The 18942-nt window shown below is 41.6% G+C and overlaps 1 protein-coding gene across 2 annotated transcripts in view; it reads right to left on the bottom strand.

Moving 5' to 3' along the window:
* IGF2R (insulin like growth factor 2 receptor) overlaps positions 1 to 18942 on the bottom strand; it is a 52497-nt gene extending 33555 nt beyond the window's left edge. Inside the window, exons 1-10 of one of the 2 annotated variants that reach the window (XM_072332508.1) lie at positions 18843 to 18942; positions 18694 to 18806; positions 11473 to 11606; positions 6650 to 6774; positions 4979 to 5077; positions 4476 to 4605; positions 3237 to 3357; positions 2225 to 2336; positions 1145 to 1307; positions 788 to 968 (exon numbers count right to left, since the gene is read on the bottom strand). In XM_072332508.1, the coding sequence (XP_072188609.1) occupies positions 788 to 968; positions 1145 to 1307; positions 2225 to 2336; positions 3237 to 3357; positions 4476 to 4605; positions 4979 to 5077; positions 6650 to 6774; positions 11473 to 11606; positions 18694 to 18806; positions 18843 to 18845 (1181 nt within the window). In that variant the 5' untranslated portion in view covers positions 18846 to 18942. Of the gene's footprint in view, positions 1 to 787; positions 969 to 1144; positions 1308 to 2224; positions 2337 to 3236; positions 3358 to 4475; positions 4606 to 4978; positions 5078 to 6649; positions 6775 to 11472; positions 11607 to 18693 lie in introns of both variants that reach the window. The other variant, XM_072332506.1, reaches the window with a different exon arrangement.

The raw sequence follows: 18942 nt of genomic DNA, 5'->3' as shown, positions 1-18942 counted from the left end.
GAGTGAAAAGTCAGTTTTAGATAGAAACATGGGATCAGACACAATGCAACAGAAACCCATTGGTTTTTTTTTTAGACACTTAAAACATATCACTCAAGTAGTAACGCAGATGGCTCTTCAATGCTTATATTGATATTCCTACTGCAACAAAGGCTTCAAATGAAAGACTTTTCTATCTACTTTTTGTGAGGTTTGCATAAAGTTTCAAAAATGCTCTGAAGCTATACCAGCTTCAGTGGAATGTTTCTTCATATTAGTTTATTTCATGGCATATAGAAATCCTACTCTAGACAATAGCTCCCACAAGTCTGCCACATGCATAGAGACAGAATAGAAGATTATACCTACATGAATTACTTCTGCTTTGCTATTATTCCAGCATGCCACTTGGGAACCCTGAGGTTCTTAAAAAAGAAAAACACGCTAAATTCTAGATTCCAGTAGTCTTGAGTACAATTAATGCATGCTCCTGCAAATGAGCTAGAGATGCTCTCTTGTTCACAACAACTTCTAAATATCGAACCCTGATGTCACACTGCATGCAAAACTTGAGGAGGGCAAGAAAAAGCACAACGGCTTCTTGCAGCTCTGATGAAGTCAGTAAAGTTCCCTCCCCATCTTGGCAATATACCATTAATGTTTTCCTATACAACAGTGAGCAAAAATACTTGCGTTCTGTATCCAATATTTCTTATATGACAAATAAGGGCACCAAAGTAGGAAACAAAGATCAGTCATTCAGAAAACTCAACAGGGCTAAAGACCCTGACAAGAATTCTTTACACACCTTAGGGTCTGGTTCTCAAATCTTCCTGTCACCTTTTTCTGGCTATTCGAAGATTTTACTTGGCAAGCTGAAGCATATCTCGTGCTGTCCTTGCAGTTACCTGCACCAGTTCTCCCACATACATTCAAGTAATAGTAATATTCCTCTTTGTCATCTTTGGCTAAATATGGTGTGACATAATCTAAATAATTAAGGAAAAAAAGGAAAAATGTTCCAGTAAAACAGACATTAAAAAAAATATATACTAGTCAGATATGACCCATGTATCTAGAGAGGATATTTTTCCTTAACTCTACACATCAAACCAGAAAACCAATTAGTAACACCACATACTGAAAATAAGAATAGTGAGTTTACCTGGAGGTAGAGTAAGTGGTCTCAAGTCAATGGAGACATCATGCTGCTCGTTAGTCAGAAGACAGCTCTTACTTTCCAGGTAATCCCTGTGACAGGCATACTCAGTAACCCACTCAACTTCATACCGGCAATTTGTTTTTGCTGTGAGTTTGGGACCTGCACTCTGATACAGAAAGGATCAAAGCTGCAATTACAAGTCTAGAGATATATTGATGGCACTATACTCATTTAAGACCAGGAATGACAAGTTTCATCATAAACTGCTTAAGATCTGCAAATGTTGTCTCTGACCTCCCTGGTGTTGAGAACAATAAAATGGCTCTTATTGATTATGTGACAAACTACTGAAAGCCTAAATAGAGGCAAAGCATCAGGCATTAGCAGAGGATTAGAAGTAATGGTATAACTAAAAAGCACTTTTCCTGAACGTATTGGCATAAGCAGAGAATATAGAGCCACAACCGCTGACAACAGCTTCGATTGCATTTGTCTAAAGGTATTCCTTGAAGACACGAACAGAGATCAATCACTCCTTTAAAGGCAAAGCAGCTTTAGATACTGGACTACTATAGCAACTTTTATCCTGATTAGAGGAACATTAAAAGCATATCAGAATTCTTTAGCCAACACTTATCAGATGTCAGGTAGTGAAATATTTTTGTACTTCTTGCAGAAGTGAAACATTCAAAAGCTCTCTGATTCATAAAACTAGAACAGGCAGACACACAGGTAAGCATGAGAAAAGTTACAGGCACAGATAATGTCAATAATACTACCCATACTGCATGTGCATAGCTATGCTGAGGTATTACAAAGCAACAGTAGAGAAGCCTCAGAGGTCTGTTTCTACAGTCACAAGTATGATACATGGTACCTATCTAGGTCATGAGGGATAAAAACACTGAATTTAAAGTTAGCCAGGAAAGAGTTCCTCCTTCCTAAGCCTACAACCTGTATCCTACACTCTTCACAAGCTGCAAAACTGAAGAATTTTCTGTTCCCTTTAGCTCTCAGTAAAAGATAATGCACAACAGGAGTTTGAGAACAACCATTTAACACAAACTAGAAAAGTAAAGTTACCTCTTCTCCTCTCTTAGATGGGCAAACAAAAGTGATTGTTACTGCTGGGTTATGGCCTAAGCAGAAATCCAGCTTTTCATCATCGTATGTTCTCTCATAACTCAGTATCAGCCTAGAAAAAGGAACAAGCAAAACAGAAAAACCAATATATTATATAAAAGAATACTCTTGGAGTAATACCTATCCTTTGCAGAATACACCAAAACAGACCCACTTCTGAAAGTTACTTTTACAGATGCCCTTACTTCTTTCATCTTAGAGTTCAGTAAGTAACTAAGAGTCCCAGCAATTATTTAACATAGTATTTTTCTGTACACCACCTAAGACTGCAAGTTACAATGCAAGGAGCACACAGTAGTAGGAACTTGTCTGAAAGGAAGGCTATTTCTGTAAATATCAGCCTGCTGGAAAGCAGATGCAATAAACAGCTCTGCCATTTGAAAGTAAAATATAGTAATAATGCTTTGCCACGTTGCTAACTCCATATTAAGAATTACTTTCCATCCAGCTCTCAGAACAAAGAGTGACAAACTCCTTATCCTCTTGACAGTAGCAAGACAGCTGGGATGGATCAGACAAGGTGGGAACAGGACAAGGAAGCACAGCAACTAACAGAAAAAGACAAATGGGAAGTTGACTTGGCCGAGAAAATAAGGAAATCCATACAACTTTCCAAGCAAGTGCAGGTGTTCCATACTCATACAGTAGGCAGATAGAGTTAAAACTCATTCCTCTGCTTGGAGAGATAGAACACTAGTTTCTCTCTGCTTCTCTGAACAACACGATTTTGTAAAGGGGAATCTGAGAATGAAGAAAGAAATCTGTTCTACTATGACAGTGTAATGGAATGTCTACAAAAAGACTATCCTCCCAGTATTTGAAAAAGTAGTTTCTGCTAACACCTCAAAACTGAACTTGCATCAATGGCAACATGAGTCTTCTGAAAGTTAACACTTTATCCTGCCCAGATGACTGACTGGTTCACAGAAGTATCACCAGATAAATCAATCACCTGTCTTTGTCATGACGTTTCAGCTGATCCTGTGGGCGACCAACATCATATGCATGACCTTCGTGAATCAAGCACGCTGCACTGCCAGCAGGGCAGTTTATGGTTTCTCCACTTGATCTTCCTGTTACATAACACAGAAAATGAGATTCAGCGTCTAGGCTCAGCTCTGTAGAGCACTTTGCCATTCTATCTGCAGGCTCACTATTTTACCTCTTTCTAAAGATGCTTTTAAAACAGATTACATCAAGAACATGAAACTGGCAAACAAAATCTGAATGCTTGTGATATTCATGGGGGGAAGCTCACACTTCCCTGTTTTAGACAGCAAGTTCATCTTCCTTGCTGCAGTTAGTTCCCAGTTGCTAGTACAGCAGTTGGATGCATATAGCTTTAACAACTTCTAGATGTGTTTTAGCTACTTCCCTCCCCCACACACTCTCCACAGCAATGAAATAATTTCAAGGATTCAGTAATGCCTTATATCCAGATAGGAATATTTCCCCCCCCCCTTTGTTTCTTATTAATTACCTTATTCAAAGCTGTGAGCTAAGTTGCAGACAGGTTTTTTTGCTGTTGTCTTGTTGGTTTTGTTTATTTTAACTAAAACAGACCTGCTACTAAAACTGGAAGTATTATATTAAACTTCTTGACATGGGCACAAAATACAAATTTAACTGCACAGATTAAGAAAAAAAAATCAGTGCAAGTATACAACTAAACTAGAATTTCTAGCAAGATTCAAAGGAACATTTTTACTGTTTAAGTTCTTACACATGTAACTCTCGACTGACATGTAAATGCTAACTAGACACCATTACTTACCAAATCACCTCAACAAGATTTTAGACGCACCACAGGCTATTCACTTGAAACAAAGCAGCAGATTGAAAGGAGCCCAAAGCAAGTAATAAATTCAGATCACAAGAAGTGCAACAAACTATCTGTGTCTTATCTGGCAGCAAACAGAAGCAGCTGCAAGACTGGCTCCAGTGGAAGAGCTTAAGTAAATGCCTCTAATAGTCCCCACCCTAGGGGGAGTATCTCTAAACAGCTCAATAGTTAAGGATTGCAAGATGTAGCTTCACAGAAAGCAGCCTTGAAATCATCAGAAATAGTTCTGAAATAGAAGCACAGCTCCTATAAACACTAGTGTTTAGTCACAGGACAGCCTCAACTGGAACACTGCCATACTGCTAGGTAAAACAAGAACTGAGAAGTAAAACAAGCAGGTGTTCACACCTATGTCTCTGCAGACGTTTATAAACAAGGAATCATCATCAGAATCGTCCACCAAATAGTGTCCCGGAACTCTGATGAGAGGACTCAAGTCATGTTTCTTCCAATCTTCATCAAATACATAACAAGGCACCTAAAAGAAAAATGTTGTATATAATTCATGCTACTTAAGTATAGAAGTTACAAGCAGGCATTTATAGAACTACTTCAATAAATGGAAATGGCTTTTACTTCTGAAAGTTCAACTACTTTCAGACAGATGTAAAGCTAGATATGCTGGCTAAAACAAAGCACACAAAGTTAATCTGTTCTGCTCCAGCTTTTATAGGACTTTACTATAAGCCACAGAGGTAACAAAGAGGGTCAAAGAACTACTTAAAATCCTCAACTCCACCAACCTCCAACAGCTGTTTTACATGCCTATGAAGAAGTTTGGTCAACAGATGGTAAAGTAAAATTTCCAGATGTATGAAAAGTAACTTCTGTATGGATAGTACATAGATTACCTCTTTCACAGGTTTAAACAAGTTTTTCTTGCAAGCAATGAATGTTCTCCACTCAAAATAGTGTACACACTCTGTTGCGGTTACAAATTCAGGGGTACCCTATTTAAAGGAGAAAAAAGTTAATTACTTGAAAAAGCAGACTTCAATTTTATATATGTGCACACATGTATACACAGTCTGCATTAAAAACTAAGAATACGATATGCCACAGACCAAAGTCATACTTCCTTGTTAATAGCAAGATCATTTGGTTGTGTGTTTTCACCAGTTTTGTTGGTAAACACAACAAAACGCAGACTGCCAAAATCCTTCTCACTCTGCATATGTAAGCTCTCAAATTAACACGTGCCAATCCAAACATGCAGTAATTGTACTGTATCTTTCAGAAGTACTCACTATGCCAACTGCTACTGGCAGGAGTACCAGTCACAACTACTAAAAATGAAAACACCAAAATAAGCGTGTATAAAGAAATGAACAGCAGGGCAATGTATAGTTTACCATTCCTTTATCTTTCATCCCATAGAGAAGGCCATTTAGCAAATTTCTCAGCTATGCAGAAAGGATACATCTGATGTCCACTATTTATAAGCTCACGTTAAACACATCTGCACCTATTTTGAGACAAGAGTTCTACCAAGGTTCAGGGCTGGAGGCTCAACTGAATGACTGCTTACAGAAAGACAACAGCATTTCTTCCCCCCTGTTCCTTCATCACTCCAGCTAGAAACGCTTCAGCCTATTTACACAGATTCCTCCCACCATTTAACCTTGGAGACAGCTGTTCCAGGTCCTGTGACAAAAACCTTGTGCTAGATCACATGGAGAGTGTCAAAATTATGCAAGTTTGCAGGCAGTTACAATGTGGTGTTACAGGTAGAACTGAGTAAGAATTTTAAGAATCACCTGCTAGAACAGCACAAGAAGCATTTAAACCTCTCTGCTGTACAGCAGCTTGTTTCAACTGGCTATGTTTCCAAGAGAGGAAGTGCAATAGCGTTTAGAACGCCCTACAAGAGCAGCCTTAATAAGCATTAACCAGATACACAAATACACACACAATGATCATGATCTGTACAGAATATCAAGCTGTGTTATCAGCTAAATGTTTGTTAGCAGCAATTCCAAAAGCACAAGATCAACTGCATATACACACTTTCCAAGTATTGGCACTCACACTTACAGTGGATACCCATTAACATCTGTGCTCCCTGAAGCCCAGCTGATGTACAAGCACTACGTTCATCTACGTGCAGACAAAAAACTAACACTATACTGACCCACACCAGAGGTCGGTCATGTTCTTCATTACTGACAATTTAGGTTCACAGCTTCAGCACAGCCAGTACTGAAACAACAACTCATTGTTACAGCATACATTTGACTCATTCATCCACACTGCATTAAGTGCAATCCCTGTGAAAATACTGAAGACCCAGAAGAGACCCGGATCAGAGCTAAGCTGCAGATCTGCAATTATTTTTTAACTCGACTGTATTTTGAAAGCTGCTTTGGATCACATCCTTAGTTTAGTACTAAACTGTAACTGGTTCTTCCTTAAGCTTATGAAGCTCAGTAATCACTACACCCACTAGAACAGCAAGTCTCCCAGCAAAGCAAGTTAAAAGGACAGGACATGCTACTTCCACTGAAGAAAAGAGTTAGACTTACCAATGTTTTCCCACACAGGAAATTGATGTTGCTTTGAATTCGGTGCTCATTGCCTTGCTGGAAACATTTACTGGTAGTGTTGAATACCACAAGAGTTTTAGAAATTTCTCGCAAAGTTAAGTCACCTGGGGTATGAAAAAAAAAGAATTTCTCACAGTACTACACCTTCACAGAAGCTCACAGAGATTGCAAGGTCAAGCACAGAGCAGCACAAGTCATACCAGTCTACTTGAAGATGACCTTCAGAGTACAGCTGAAGACTTCCCTTGCAATTCTTGCGATCTTTAAAACATAGGTCCAAGTTAAGATTGTATTTGATCTTTCTAATCACTTCTACTTCCTCAGAGGTTTGTAATTAAATACTGTTATGAGCTAGTTTCATGTACCACACTTCATTCCTTCCCCCAGTCAGCTTCTATCCGATTCTCAACCCTTATATCTTTTATACAGACAGTTTCAGCACAATATCAGAGAGAATCTTCTTAATGAAGAATCCAATGGTGCCTGGGTGCATAGGCTGTACTGGAATTACCTACTGCTGAACCCAGCATAGTCCTGCTATATCAGTGCGCACCTTCCTGCAGCTCTCATCTCCTTTAGTGCAGCCCACATGCCGCACGTAGGCTGGAGTTGGTGATACATCGCTGCATGTCCCTCTTAACCCAGTACCTCACAAGAGTGGAAAAAGAGAAGCGCATTTCAAGCCATGTTAACAACCATCTCAATCCACTGAAGAGACTCTGATGAAATCTACTTTGGTCAGCATTAAATATCAAGTCCTTTTAGATGCAGCATGCTAACTGCCCGTTTTTGCAGGTAGATTTTGCTGCTGCAGTACATTTGGGTTAAAATAGAGAACACGATAAAGTGTCAGTATTACCTAGCTTCCTCCTTTCTGTTTTTATGCCTCTGCTAAAGAAAGTCAAATCTGTCATCACTGCAGGCAGCAGCTTTGTGCCTAGGTCACTTGCCATTTCATAGAACTTTGCCCAGCCTACTATCTCCCCATTTAGAGCAGGAAAAGGCAAAAACAATCAGGGCAACATTTTACTGTTACCAGCTGCCAGTGCTTTCCCTAACATGTATTCTTTTGCTTCTTTCCATCAGGTTCCTCAGCACCATCACCCAAATCGCTCCTGCAGACTGGAAAAATATATATTTGTGATAGTTCCTGATAGCTATCAATTACTTTGAAACATAACAGAGAGAAATCTACTATAGTCTTCAAGCTGAAATGGTAGCAATCAGAATGAGAACTGGACAGCCAACCAATACAACAATTCATCAGTAGTGCAGGGCCTGTCTATTGATGCTGTGTTACAGAAAGCCACATGAAGATGCTAACATCTAAGCAGCCACTCACAGCACCCATCATATAATCAGGGCAACAAGACAGACATAATTCCACACCATCTGCCTTCTGAAGGGAAATTCAGAATGGACACTTGTCAGCCCAGAAGAAAGGTAACATAGAGTAAACCTGCACATAGCCATGGTGCACAGGATTTGTGTCAGGCTGAGAACTTGCTGCAGTTATGCATATTACCACAGCTGCAGTTCAGAACCAGTTCTTCAGCACCTTGAGGCTCTCAGTAGATCCTGCCTTTCCTACATCTTGGCACTTATTACCAAAATATTGTCTTCAAGTTTTGAGGCTCCCAACATTGATGCTGATTCATGTTTTTAATTCACTAGGAGACTAGAGGGAAAGAAGCCAACATAACTTTATAGTCAAAGGAGCACTGCTTGAGAACTGGACCTCGACTTCCGTACACATTAGTTTTCTTCCAATTCTGAGAATGTTACACTGCTCTAAATGTTTTGTTAGCTGCTGACTCGTTTCCACATTTAAAGTTATATTCAAGGCAGGAAAATATATACAAAAACAAGCAAAACCAGTATATCTTGCTTATGTCAGGCTAATACGATCACTTTCCTCCTCCGTGAATGCTTAAATCTAGTTTAGGAACTTTAGGTTTTAACACAACTCTCTTCAGCTGCATATTACACATATAATCATCAGGGCTGGGAGGAACAGTCTCAAACCACTTCCTCACATGATCAGCTTCTCATGAATGTCATTTCAAAACACCAGTTCTGGAGCAACCTTTACCTCTTCAATCAATCAAATTTCATCATGACTTTAGAAATGCAGTCCTTCCACTAAGCATCACTGAAGTCAGCTACTACAACTTACCAGAAAATATAGTATCAGATATACTATACAAAGTTGTACTAGATCAATAAAGTCCCACAACAACTTTTACTTATTTGTTCCTTAGTCTTTTCAGCTCCTTCAAAATAGAAAGACAACCATGGAAGGCACCCAACCAACTGCCCATAAGAAAGGAACATTTAGGTGGCAGCTATCATTCCATGTCTAGTTCTATTGCAGATGGAAGAGTACATGTTTCACCACCCAGGGTAACATGTAATGTTTCTGTTTTTAATTGTAGCAGTCAAACTGAAACTAAACAGAAATCAAGTCCTATATACAACACCAAGTTCAGATGGTACCATGTCACTTCCATCCTTTTTGACATTCAAGAACTAAACGTTCTGCCTATACCTTGAAAGCTGCTAGTCAGTCTGTCAATAAAGCTGAAGGGTAAGTTCTAGGACAAGCCTTTGGGATTTCAGTACCAACACTAGTATGTCCCACTGACACAACACTGACCACAAGGCTTCCCTTGGGTAGTATCATTATAGTCACAGACCATACAGCCCTAATTGCTACTAAAGTTCTACACATTGGTCTCTATAGCTGTTACTGCTCACATAACTAATACTTAAAAGTACATCTATTATTTGCAGTGAAAATACCATTCTGCAAGAAAGGAAAAATCCAATTGAGCTTGTATTAGAATTAAGTCTACTACTTAATAAACTTTGTTAACTGGCACATTGCTCCTCATCCCCCAAAATCAAAGCTGCACTCAGCCTTAAACACAGAAGTAAGCTCATACCAGCTAGAATTCTTTAAGACAGGTATGTGGCTTAGCTGTCTGAACCAAAAACCTACACTGGAAATCCACACCCATCTAGACCTGGATTCATTTAGAGACTCTTACTGACAAGCAAGAAGCTTGATAATCTACCAGCATGACCTCAACTCAGTGTGATGGTGCTTAAGTTCCGGTACAGCCAAGGGCAGTATGTTGATGAATGGCAGATGCCAGTAAGAAGTTTCAAATCATGAAGAACAGAACTGTCAGTGTGGACAGGGAAAACAAAGTAAAACTCAATTTCAACATAAACTGTACTGCCTTGATTCCCTAGTTCATTGCAGAGTGGTTAAAAAAGCCTCAAGCAGTGTTTGTGGCTTAACCATTGAGAGTCATTTCTGTTTGGTCTCTTCAGGACCAAGTTATTATCACTGTTGCTCAGTTCTTTTCCATCCAGCAGCAGTCAGGTGATAAGACACTCAGCTTTACATACAGTGGAATATCTGCTACCATTCACAGTTATGACCCAGCTCTGTACTCCTCCTTTCAAAAAGGAAACATGAGTCACACCTACAAATGCTTCTAGATCTCAAAGCACCTCCCTTGGAGATGACAGTCATTTTTAAGCTACACTCAGGCAGACACATTTCAGTCCCACTAAACAAAACACGTTAAAACTGTAGCTCACATCCTGCTTCATTTTGTGAAGCACCTGCAACTGAATGCTCAGAGGTAACACACACTTCAGAAGGAAACAAAGTTCTTACACATTTTATGAATGAAAAAACAATAGCAGTGTCAAATGGTCTAGTGAGATGTCATGCTGCTCAGAGTGGAAGACACTGTCACACATCTAAGTTCAGATGGCAATTGTGTATTTAACCAGTCATTCCAGAAAACTCAGAGGCTTAGATATAATGCACTACAAAAAACATAAAGCCATGAGTTCAGACATGCTTTTACTCATCACACAGTGATCTGAAGCTGCAACTAGTTTGAAAAGTACTGATTGTATCACTACAGCTAAGGGAAAGGAGTGGCTTACTAGATAATGTCTGCTTACACGTGAGAATCCTTTTTCTCACTATCTTCCAGCAATCCAAGCTTATACACTTTTACTGATGACTCAGAGCTTCTCTTAAGAGCTGTATGCCAATGGAAGGCAAGACTGGTCAACACAATCAAATTCACATATCAGATCTGCAGGAACAAAGAGGTGATCTGCAAAGATAAAACTCTACAGAAAGCTACCACATTACAGTGTTGTAAGTAGCTATCAGCAAGCCTCTTTGTTGGTTCAGCTGAAGTAACCTCTAAAGTGAAAAATACCTATGAAAATAAATACACAAGTACTGTTCAAACCATGAGCTGCTTCTAATTGAGAATGCCACACATAGGCATGTGCCCAGGAATATGCCAGTTTAACACTTAACTCAGCACCCAGCAGCCCAACACACACTTAGGATATCAAGGCTATCTCGGGATTACAACAGCAGCCACTAGATTTGACAAACATAACTGAAAAATAGAGGGCTGTATATTGTTCACTTCCTCTGTATCTAACAACCTAAAGACATCCCAGAAAGTTAGCAGCACTCTAGACTGCATATGACATAGGTACTCAACTCTGTCAAAGGGCTAATATAACATCAGGCTATTTTGTACTTAAGCTTTTCCAGTGTCTAGTATCAAGCCTCAAACAAGGATATGCACACACTATCCCTACCACAAGCAGACATAAAACAGAATGAAGTTATGAACTGTTTGGAAAAGAAAAAATCCTTAATATATTAGTAAGAAGTTCAGAAAAATACAGTTATGAGGCCTTGCACTAACACACTCTGAACTATTTATAAGGAAGGACACTTCTTTACTTACCTACTGATGTGTACACTTTCTTATTAATATCATAGGCACAGACTGCACTTGTTGTTCCACACTCTTCAACACCAAAACAGAGGTTTATTTTATAGAGCACATGCTTGTCTGTATCAATTGCTTCCCACGTGTAGCTGAAAAGAAAAAAGCCTGACAGTTAGTATCCACATTTATTCTGCTGTCCTTTAGACTCCAGTCCCTGCAACAACCAAGTTGTAAAGTTCAGTGTACCATTACATCAAGTTTCCAATTTATGTTCTAGATCATTAAGTTTCAGAAACAGTTGTTATTGAGCCAGAGCCAAGAGCTAAACCAATTTAGCCACTTGAGAAGCATATATTTCATCTTTCATGCAACACCCAACCAATCACTTTTTCCCCTCAGATCCCTGCAAAGGCTGCTCTGAACAGGTAGATTACAGGTGGTGGAGTCCTTTTCCTTGAAAGCCTGATAAACTTGTCAAACACCTTGGGCAGGCTGCATGAAATTGCCCTTCAGCAGCACCCAACAATAGTTGAAGTCTAAGTCTCATAGGACTAGAGCAGCAGTCCACATCCCACCCCCATCAAATGCAGATTCACTAAGCTTCAAGCGAAAAACTAGACTTAGAAGTATTATTTGCACATTTCTGTCTGAATACTGTATGAATCTTAGGACTTCACTGAAACCTTATGCATTTTTCATGCAACTTGATATTCAAAGGACAATTCCTGTAGGGTAACATCAGAAGCTGGAAAGCAAACAGAGCCATCTGTGAGAGACTCAATGAAGGGGACCATGCTAGTAGGCCACAACCACATCAGGAAAAAAAAAAATTCAGCTGACCAAAACCCGATAGAGGAACATAAACATCTGGTTAAACACAATGAGGAATAAATCAGAGTAACAGAATATAAGAAATAAAATGTAGTGTAGTAGCTCCAAGGACATGTTTAAGGACTAAGGACACATTTCCCTCCTCACAGTCACTGAGCCCACGATGCTGACACAATCAGTTAAACAACATGGCAGCACCTAAGTTAGGACTAAGCCCAGCTCGGCTGGTCTGGAGTCAGGAGCTCCTCAGACAGACTGGTTTACTGGCACAGTGCACCATCCAAGCTCCATCAAGAAGGCTCAGCTCAGTAAATATTCACTATCATCAGCATGGCTCAGCTACATCTCCTCTAGTTCTGGCAGGAGCATGCATCCTGGGGATTACACCGATTTTTGCAGTGTAAGAGATTCCCTAGCTTTTCTATCTGAAATGGCAACTTCAGTAGGATTTAATGCACATTCATCACATCAGGAAGCAGAAAGCAACACAGCAATTTATTAGGTACTCCTGATATTTACAGCTTATATGGGGTTTAATGAATCTGACCTGCACTACAGGCTAGTAACAAGCCTAACAAGAAAGCAGCTTTCCTCTCTCAGCCATCAACAGACTAGAAGTTGATCAGAAGTTTCACCCTTACAGTTCATCTACCCTGATCTCTAGCTCATAGGTGCTATATCCCTCGATGCTGCCATATCCTAGATCCCCCCAGGAAGAAAACCCACTCTTATTTCACTCTGGAAGCCTAATTCCTGGCTAAGGATAAGACAGCAGCAGCTCAGCAACTTTGTTCTAGACCGGAATCCCTCAAGAGCTCCCCTGAAATTCATCATACTGCATCTCTAATCAAAGTGCCAGCAGTAAAATACCACACTATTTTCCATTTAATTACTGACTATAGAGTTCTTGGCTTCCTTGTACTACAGCAGCTTTAATTTTAATCTGCTAATGGCTGGAATAAGTAGAGGACAAGTAGAAATGGTTTCAACTTGCAGAAAGAATTCTTGTTTCTTATTACAGAACTGTAAGGCTCAAAAAAAAATATATATAGCATATCAGGTTTTAAGTCATACCTGAAACACTAATAAAAATTACTTTTTATTAGCATGATTAGATGCAAGGACTACATCTCAATCCTAGACAAATACTTGCCATTATTCTTCCCTCACAAGTAGTAGAATTGACATTTTACAAGCATACTGATATTAGCTCTCTGAACCATTTTCTTGCACTTCTGAAGAGGTCAAAAACAATTCCTATGCAGGAATTAAGCAATAGTGCAGAAAGAAAAACAAGAAGGGATTGTTGTCCAACAACATACGATCCCCCCTGAAGTTGGAAGAACTTGACTGGCTTCAGGGCTCTAAAGACTGAGATCAAAACTAAAACATATTTTTTCCTGGAAGGAAAGAATATTTCAATCAAAACACAATTTCCTCATATACAACCCTGGAAAGTTAATATTCTGCTGAAAAACATCCCAAAGGCTCCAGTGCTCTTTTATGATAGATTTTGAAAGAATACAGAAGTAGTAACATAATGCTAAGGCAATGAATTGTTGATCAATTAAGAGTGGCTATTCAGCACTTTTCGATGACTGGGAAATTAAAACTTAGAAACTTATTTACAAACTGAGCTAGAATCTGACTCCTCATACAACTGAATTATCATCTATTAGAGATTAGTTTCTTGCTATTCCAGCTCCATGTTATGTAAGAGAAAAAAAAATACCTTTAAGTTGGTTTATCAGCACACCAGAAACAGAAGAGAAACAAGATGAGAACAGAAACAAAACAGCCCCTGAATGGAGCCACTCTGTTCCTTCACACCTCTACACAAAAAGTCTGAGGAATTTTTCTAAACAATCCAGGGAAGTAAACGTGGGGTTTCTTGTTTCATCACGTTCCAAACCACACCCCCAATGGTACACACAAGCAAACACCTACAGCAGTTTCTGAGTACCATCACTTTCAGGGAAGCTCAAGAGCCTTTCCTTTAGAAGAAAGCAGGAGGGGCAGGGCTTATTCACTGGACTGACTGAATGCACTGGAGTATAACAGCAGGTTGGATACCACCCCATCAGCTGTTCTAAACTCAGATGCTAAATACACATTCACAGTCAAAGTCAGTTTCCTTCACAAGTAAAGCTCCTGACATTAAATCAGTGTCTGGAGATAGGTTCACGTGCAGCCCTGCAGCATGTGCTCTGCTTTCCAATGAATACAAACTGATCTCTGCCACCTCCAGTAATGGAAACAGCCTGTTCACAGCCTCACCACCATCCCAACTGCAGCCCACCCACATGAAGGGCTCTCCTCCAGATGCTCAGCAAACACCTCCTGCCTGTGACTATGTCGCAGTATCACCCTCCCCCCCCCAACCAGCTCAGGCTAGTTATCCAGCTAGCAAAGCAACTTATGCTTAATGACATCACAGATTCACCCCAACTGAGCCGTTATACCAACAGCTCTAACAAGACAGAAGTGGTTACAGGGGTGAGGACACAAGCAATTAACTCACTGCCTGCCCAGGGCCACAGTTAGAACCACAGGAACAAGCACAACCTGAGGAGAAGGATGTCACTTCTGACGTGTCAGCTGCAGACAGATGTCTTAGTTTGTACTTAGCAGAAAGGAAGAGCAGGAAAAGCCCTCAGTACCATCGTACCACTCTTCTGGGACAAATTCTCCTATTGTTTTCCCTCCCTATCTCCATTGAAGATTTCTGGTCTCCACTTACAACACAAGCCAGATCCAAGAACTGCTCTGCCTCAGAGTTAACTCAGCGACAACAGACATGCACAGCAAGCAGAGGGAGCCAGGCTAGCTCCTTGACTTGGCACAAGGCAGCTGCAGCAGGCAGCCCCCACTGAGGTAGCATTAGGCCTGGCTGAAAGCAGCTGTGTAAACAGCAGCAGCAAGTGCTCAGAATAGGCCTGCCTGTGGGTCAGTCTTTGGTCCTTTGTAGAGTGCCAGGGGTTGGACCTGATCATCCTGATCCTGGTCCCTTCCAACTTGTGATATTCTATGATTCAAGCTGCCAAAGCAATAATGAAGCAGTGAAAATAAAAATCCTTTCCAGCAAACTGTAAAGCCAAAAAAAGCCTTCACTGTTTGGCAAAAGAAAGAAGCAAAAGTAGCATGGAAAGGGGGAAACGTACAAGCTTCAGAGTCTGATGTACCTTGTGAATGAGTAGCTCTGGCTCTGCAAGTTGTCAGATTTCAACAAGGTGAGCAGCTGCCAAAGCACACGAACCAAGTTAAAGCCACAAGCCGCTTCCAGGTGTGAGTATTGGTAAACCACCTCAAATGAAACAAAGCACCTGACAGACCAGTGCTGCCTTTCTCACAACCACGCTGCGCTTCCTGCTACTTCAGTTTCTACTGGAAGGGGAATACCACTTCCTCAGCAGCTATAAAGCAGTTACAAGAAAGCAGACATCACCCTCCAGGAATACCCTACCATACCAACTGGTTTTCTCAAAAAGGTATGACATAGAACTCAGAGAGGAGGTAACCTAAAACCACTGAACTGTACCTCATTAAGCACTCATACCTGTCCAGCAACCCCTCTGCTGGAGCACACTGCAGGGACTGAGACCTTGGCAAGCCTTCCGCAAGCAGGCTCAACCAGCACAAGCAGACAAGCTTAGGAACAGTCTCCAGGATGACCATCCCTAATCTTACACCAGCAAATTAGACCCACTACTTCCCATGGAAATCACATTTAGGTGTGGCTAGCATTTTAGATAAACATGCATGGCACAGACTTGCTCCTATACCAAAGACATGTCTCTCTAGAGAAAGCAAGAGCTCGAATGGCACAATGTGCAAAGCCATCACTATACTTCAAGAGTTGAAAAAACACTAATCTATCACTACTCATGCTTAGCTCTGCTCAAGTTTATTCATCACTTTTTCCAGCCACCACACACAGTACATGTCTCCAGGCAAGCTTTTACACATCACGTATAACAGTCTTACAGCTACACCACAAGCTATTCAGCTTTCTCAATCCTTGCACACACTTTGACATTTCATCCTTTATGACTCAGTCTAATTCTCATTTACTACACTGTGTTACAGAATGCATAAAAAGAGATAGCAATTTGAAGCTCAAATATACAAGAGTGACTGAAGCACATGTGCTGAGAAATCAAATTTAAGCCACTATAGTGGCAGCTTCCCAGGCATTATGAAGCAATCATGTACATACACAATTAGGTCTGGTAATGAGTTACTTATGACATCTCCCACTTAAATGTGTCAAAGCACTTAAGGGAGCCAAGCAAGTTCAGCTACAGGTCACCTCTGCCCAGCACATGCTTCTGCACTGAAGCTACACCAAACACTAAACCCAAGGCTTCCAGTGGTGCACAAAAGCACACATGTGGTTTCATGACAGATACTGAAAGGAGCTTACATACAGTTCTGTTCATGTCAGTGGCCAACTGCATTATCTAAAAATTCAACATCAGGCTTTCAACCTGAAAGTTAGCAGTTCTGCCTAATAGCAAACCTGTGACTTACAGCTATCCTGAGTATATACACTCAGGAATTTAACTGATAAGACCTACACACTGACTCTCATCCAAACATTACCTGTCACCAAATAGTCTACACTACGATAGACTCAGCACAGCAGAGGAGCTTGCTTACTTCTACTATACCAGCACATTCAAAACATATCCTGTATTTGCTTTTATCTTTTAAAGAGCATAAGAAGACTGTCAAGCTTCATCTTGTTGATATCTAAGTACCCTAATTGTTAAAGAACAGCTGACTAGTAATTTCCTGCATCCAAACTCTTAGTATCCTTTCCCAGTTTTTGACATTGCAGCAATCCTAGATGCACCTCAACACAGAAGATAAACCCTAATTATAAGCCACATAACAGCACAGTCAGTTTCAGGAGAGCACAAGCTGTGACATTCAACAGAGTTTCAGAAAAGAAAAGCTTTTTCCTATTTGTACTCCCTTGGCTTTTCTCTAGGCTGGTCCACACATACCCACAGTAAGGCCACAAGAAAGAAGCAACGTAAGTTACCCAAGGTTTAGGAAGCCCCACACTACAATTCCAAAAGACAGAAGATTCATCATCTTTCTTTCCCACTACTAGAACCCAGGTAAGGTGCCTCTCTGCTACTACTTAAAAGCTTAATGACCTCTATTCACAACTCCAACACTTTCCTTCCTCAAGCGGCTTTTGACATTCAGGCACTAGAGCCTGTTGCAGCTCCACCAACCCAACCAGAAGCCACATAGAACCCAGGACAAGACAACAGTTCTTAGTAAAAGTAGCCAAAATCTTGCCTAAGGCAGCTCAAGGACAGATTAGACTGGCCCAAGAGCTGTCCTGCAGATAGATCCACATCACATCTTACAACTTAAAGATAAGACCTTAGAGAGCAGCATAAGTGCTCAAGCCACTTAACCACATCGCGCCCCATGGAGTAGCAGCTCTCCTTCAGAACAGATCTCCACAGCATCTTCAAGAGCGTGCAGAGGCAAGCGTGCCCCTCAATGACATTCATAGAAGTTCCTCTAGTCACAGACACGCAACAAAAACCAAGGCAGACGCTGATATGAATTAACGCTACTCTCGATATAGGAGCTGTTTGAGAATTAAATAACTTAGGGTATTTCAATAAGAAAAAAAAAAAGAAGAAGAAAAACCAAAAATCAATACATTAAAGCCAGAAGAACTGAATACCCTTTGAGAGACACAGCAGCTTCTCATTTCTGTCTCGGTTTCACAACTAGGGCAGTTACCCCACAGAAGCACCCTATGCTGATAGTTACCCTCCCAAGAAAAGCTATCTTCTCCCCTCCTCCCATTCATCAGTCGTTTTAATCGCCGTGCCCACAGACTCCGCCGTTCTCTCACGTGACCCAGCCCACACCTTCGTGCTGTGCTCAGAGGCTACACCGCTTCTCGCCCGGTACCTCCGGCCAAGATAAAACACTCCGGTAAGCACCACGGCGTAGCCGAGCTAATGACTGAAGAAACGAAGACTAGCAAGACATATTTCCCAAACCAGATTCCCAGCTGAACTCACTACCGGAACAGGCCAAAACACGACGAACAGTCATTCCCACGCAACAACTCTCATTATTCAAGGCTTTCGCAACTAAATCAACTCATGGGACGCGGCGGTGCCCCCGGCAAGAACCCGGCTGGGAGGCGGCGCACGGCGCAGCGGACACAGGCGCGCTTCCCAAGGGAGAGCCGCACGCCGCAGCCCGGCCCCGGCCGCAGCCCCCGCCCGCACCAACCCGCGTGGGGCGCTCACGGGTCCCCCAAGCCGGCACCGAACGGGCCGAACGCAGCGCTACACCCGCGGACAAACGCTCCGCGCCGGGCACCGCGGATTCAAGCCCTTCCCAACCCTGAGCCCCGTCCACCTGCACAGTTCCTGGAAGAAGGGCTCGCCCAGGGTGACGGGGGCCGCACCGCCGTCCCCCAGCGGCAGGCTCAAGAGAACGAGAAGAAGAGGGGCGAAGGAGGCGGCGCGGGCGAAGGAGGCGGCGCGGGCCATGGCGGCGGCGCGGGCCATGGCGGCGGCGCAGGCCGGGCCGAAGCGGCTGCCCCGGGACGTCAAGGAGCGCCGGCAGCCAGCGGCGCGTCATGTGACCACCACCCGCCCACTGCCT

The sequence above is a fragment of the Excalfactoria chinensis genome, chromosome 3, assembly GCF_039878825.1.
Source record: "Excalfactoria chinensis isolate bCotChi1 chromosome 3, bCotChi1.hap2, whole genome shotgun sequence".
Taxonomy (NCBI): Eukaryota; Metazoa; Chordata; class Aves; order Galliformes; family Phasianidae; genus Excalfactoria; species Excalfactoria chinensis.
This window is presented reverse-complemented; position numbering and strand designations above follow the sequence as displayed.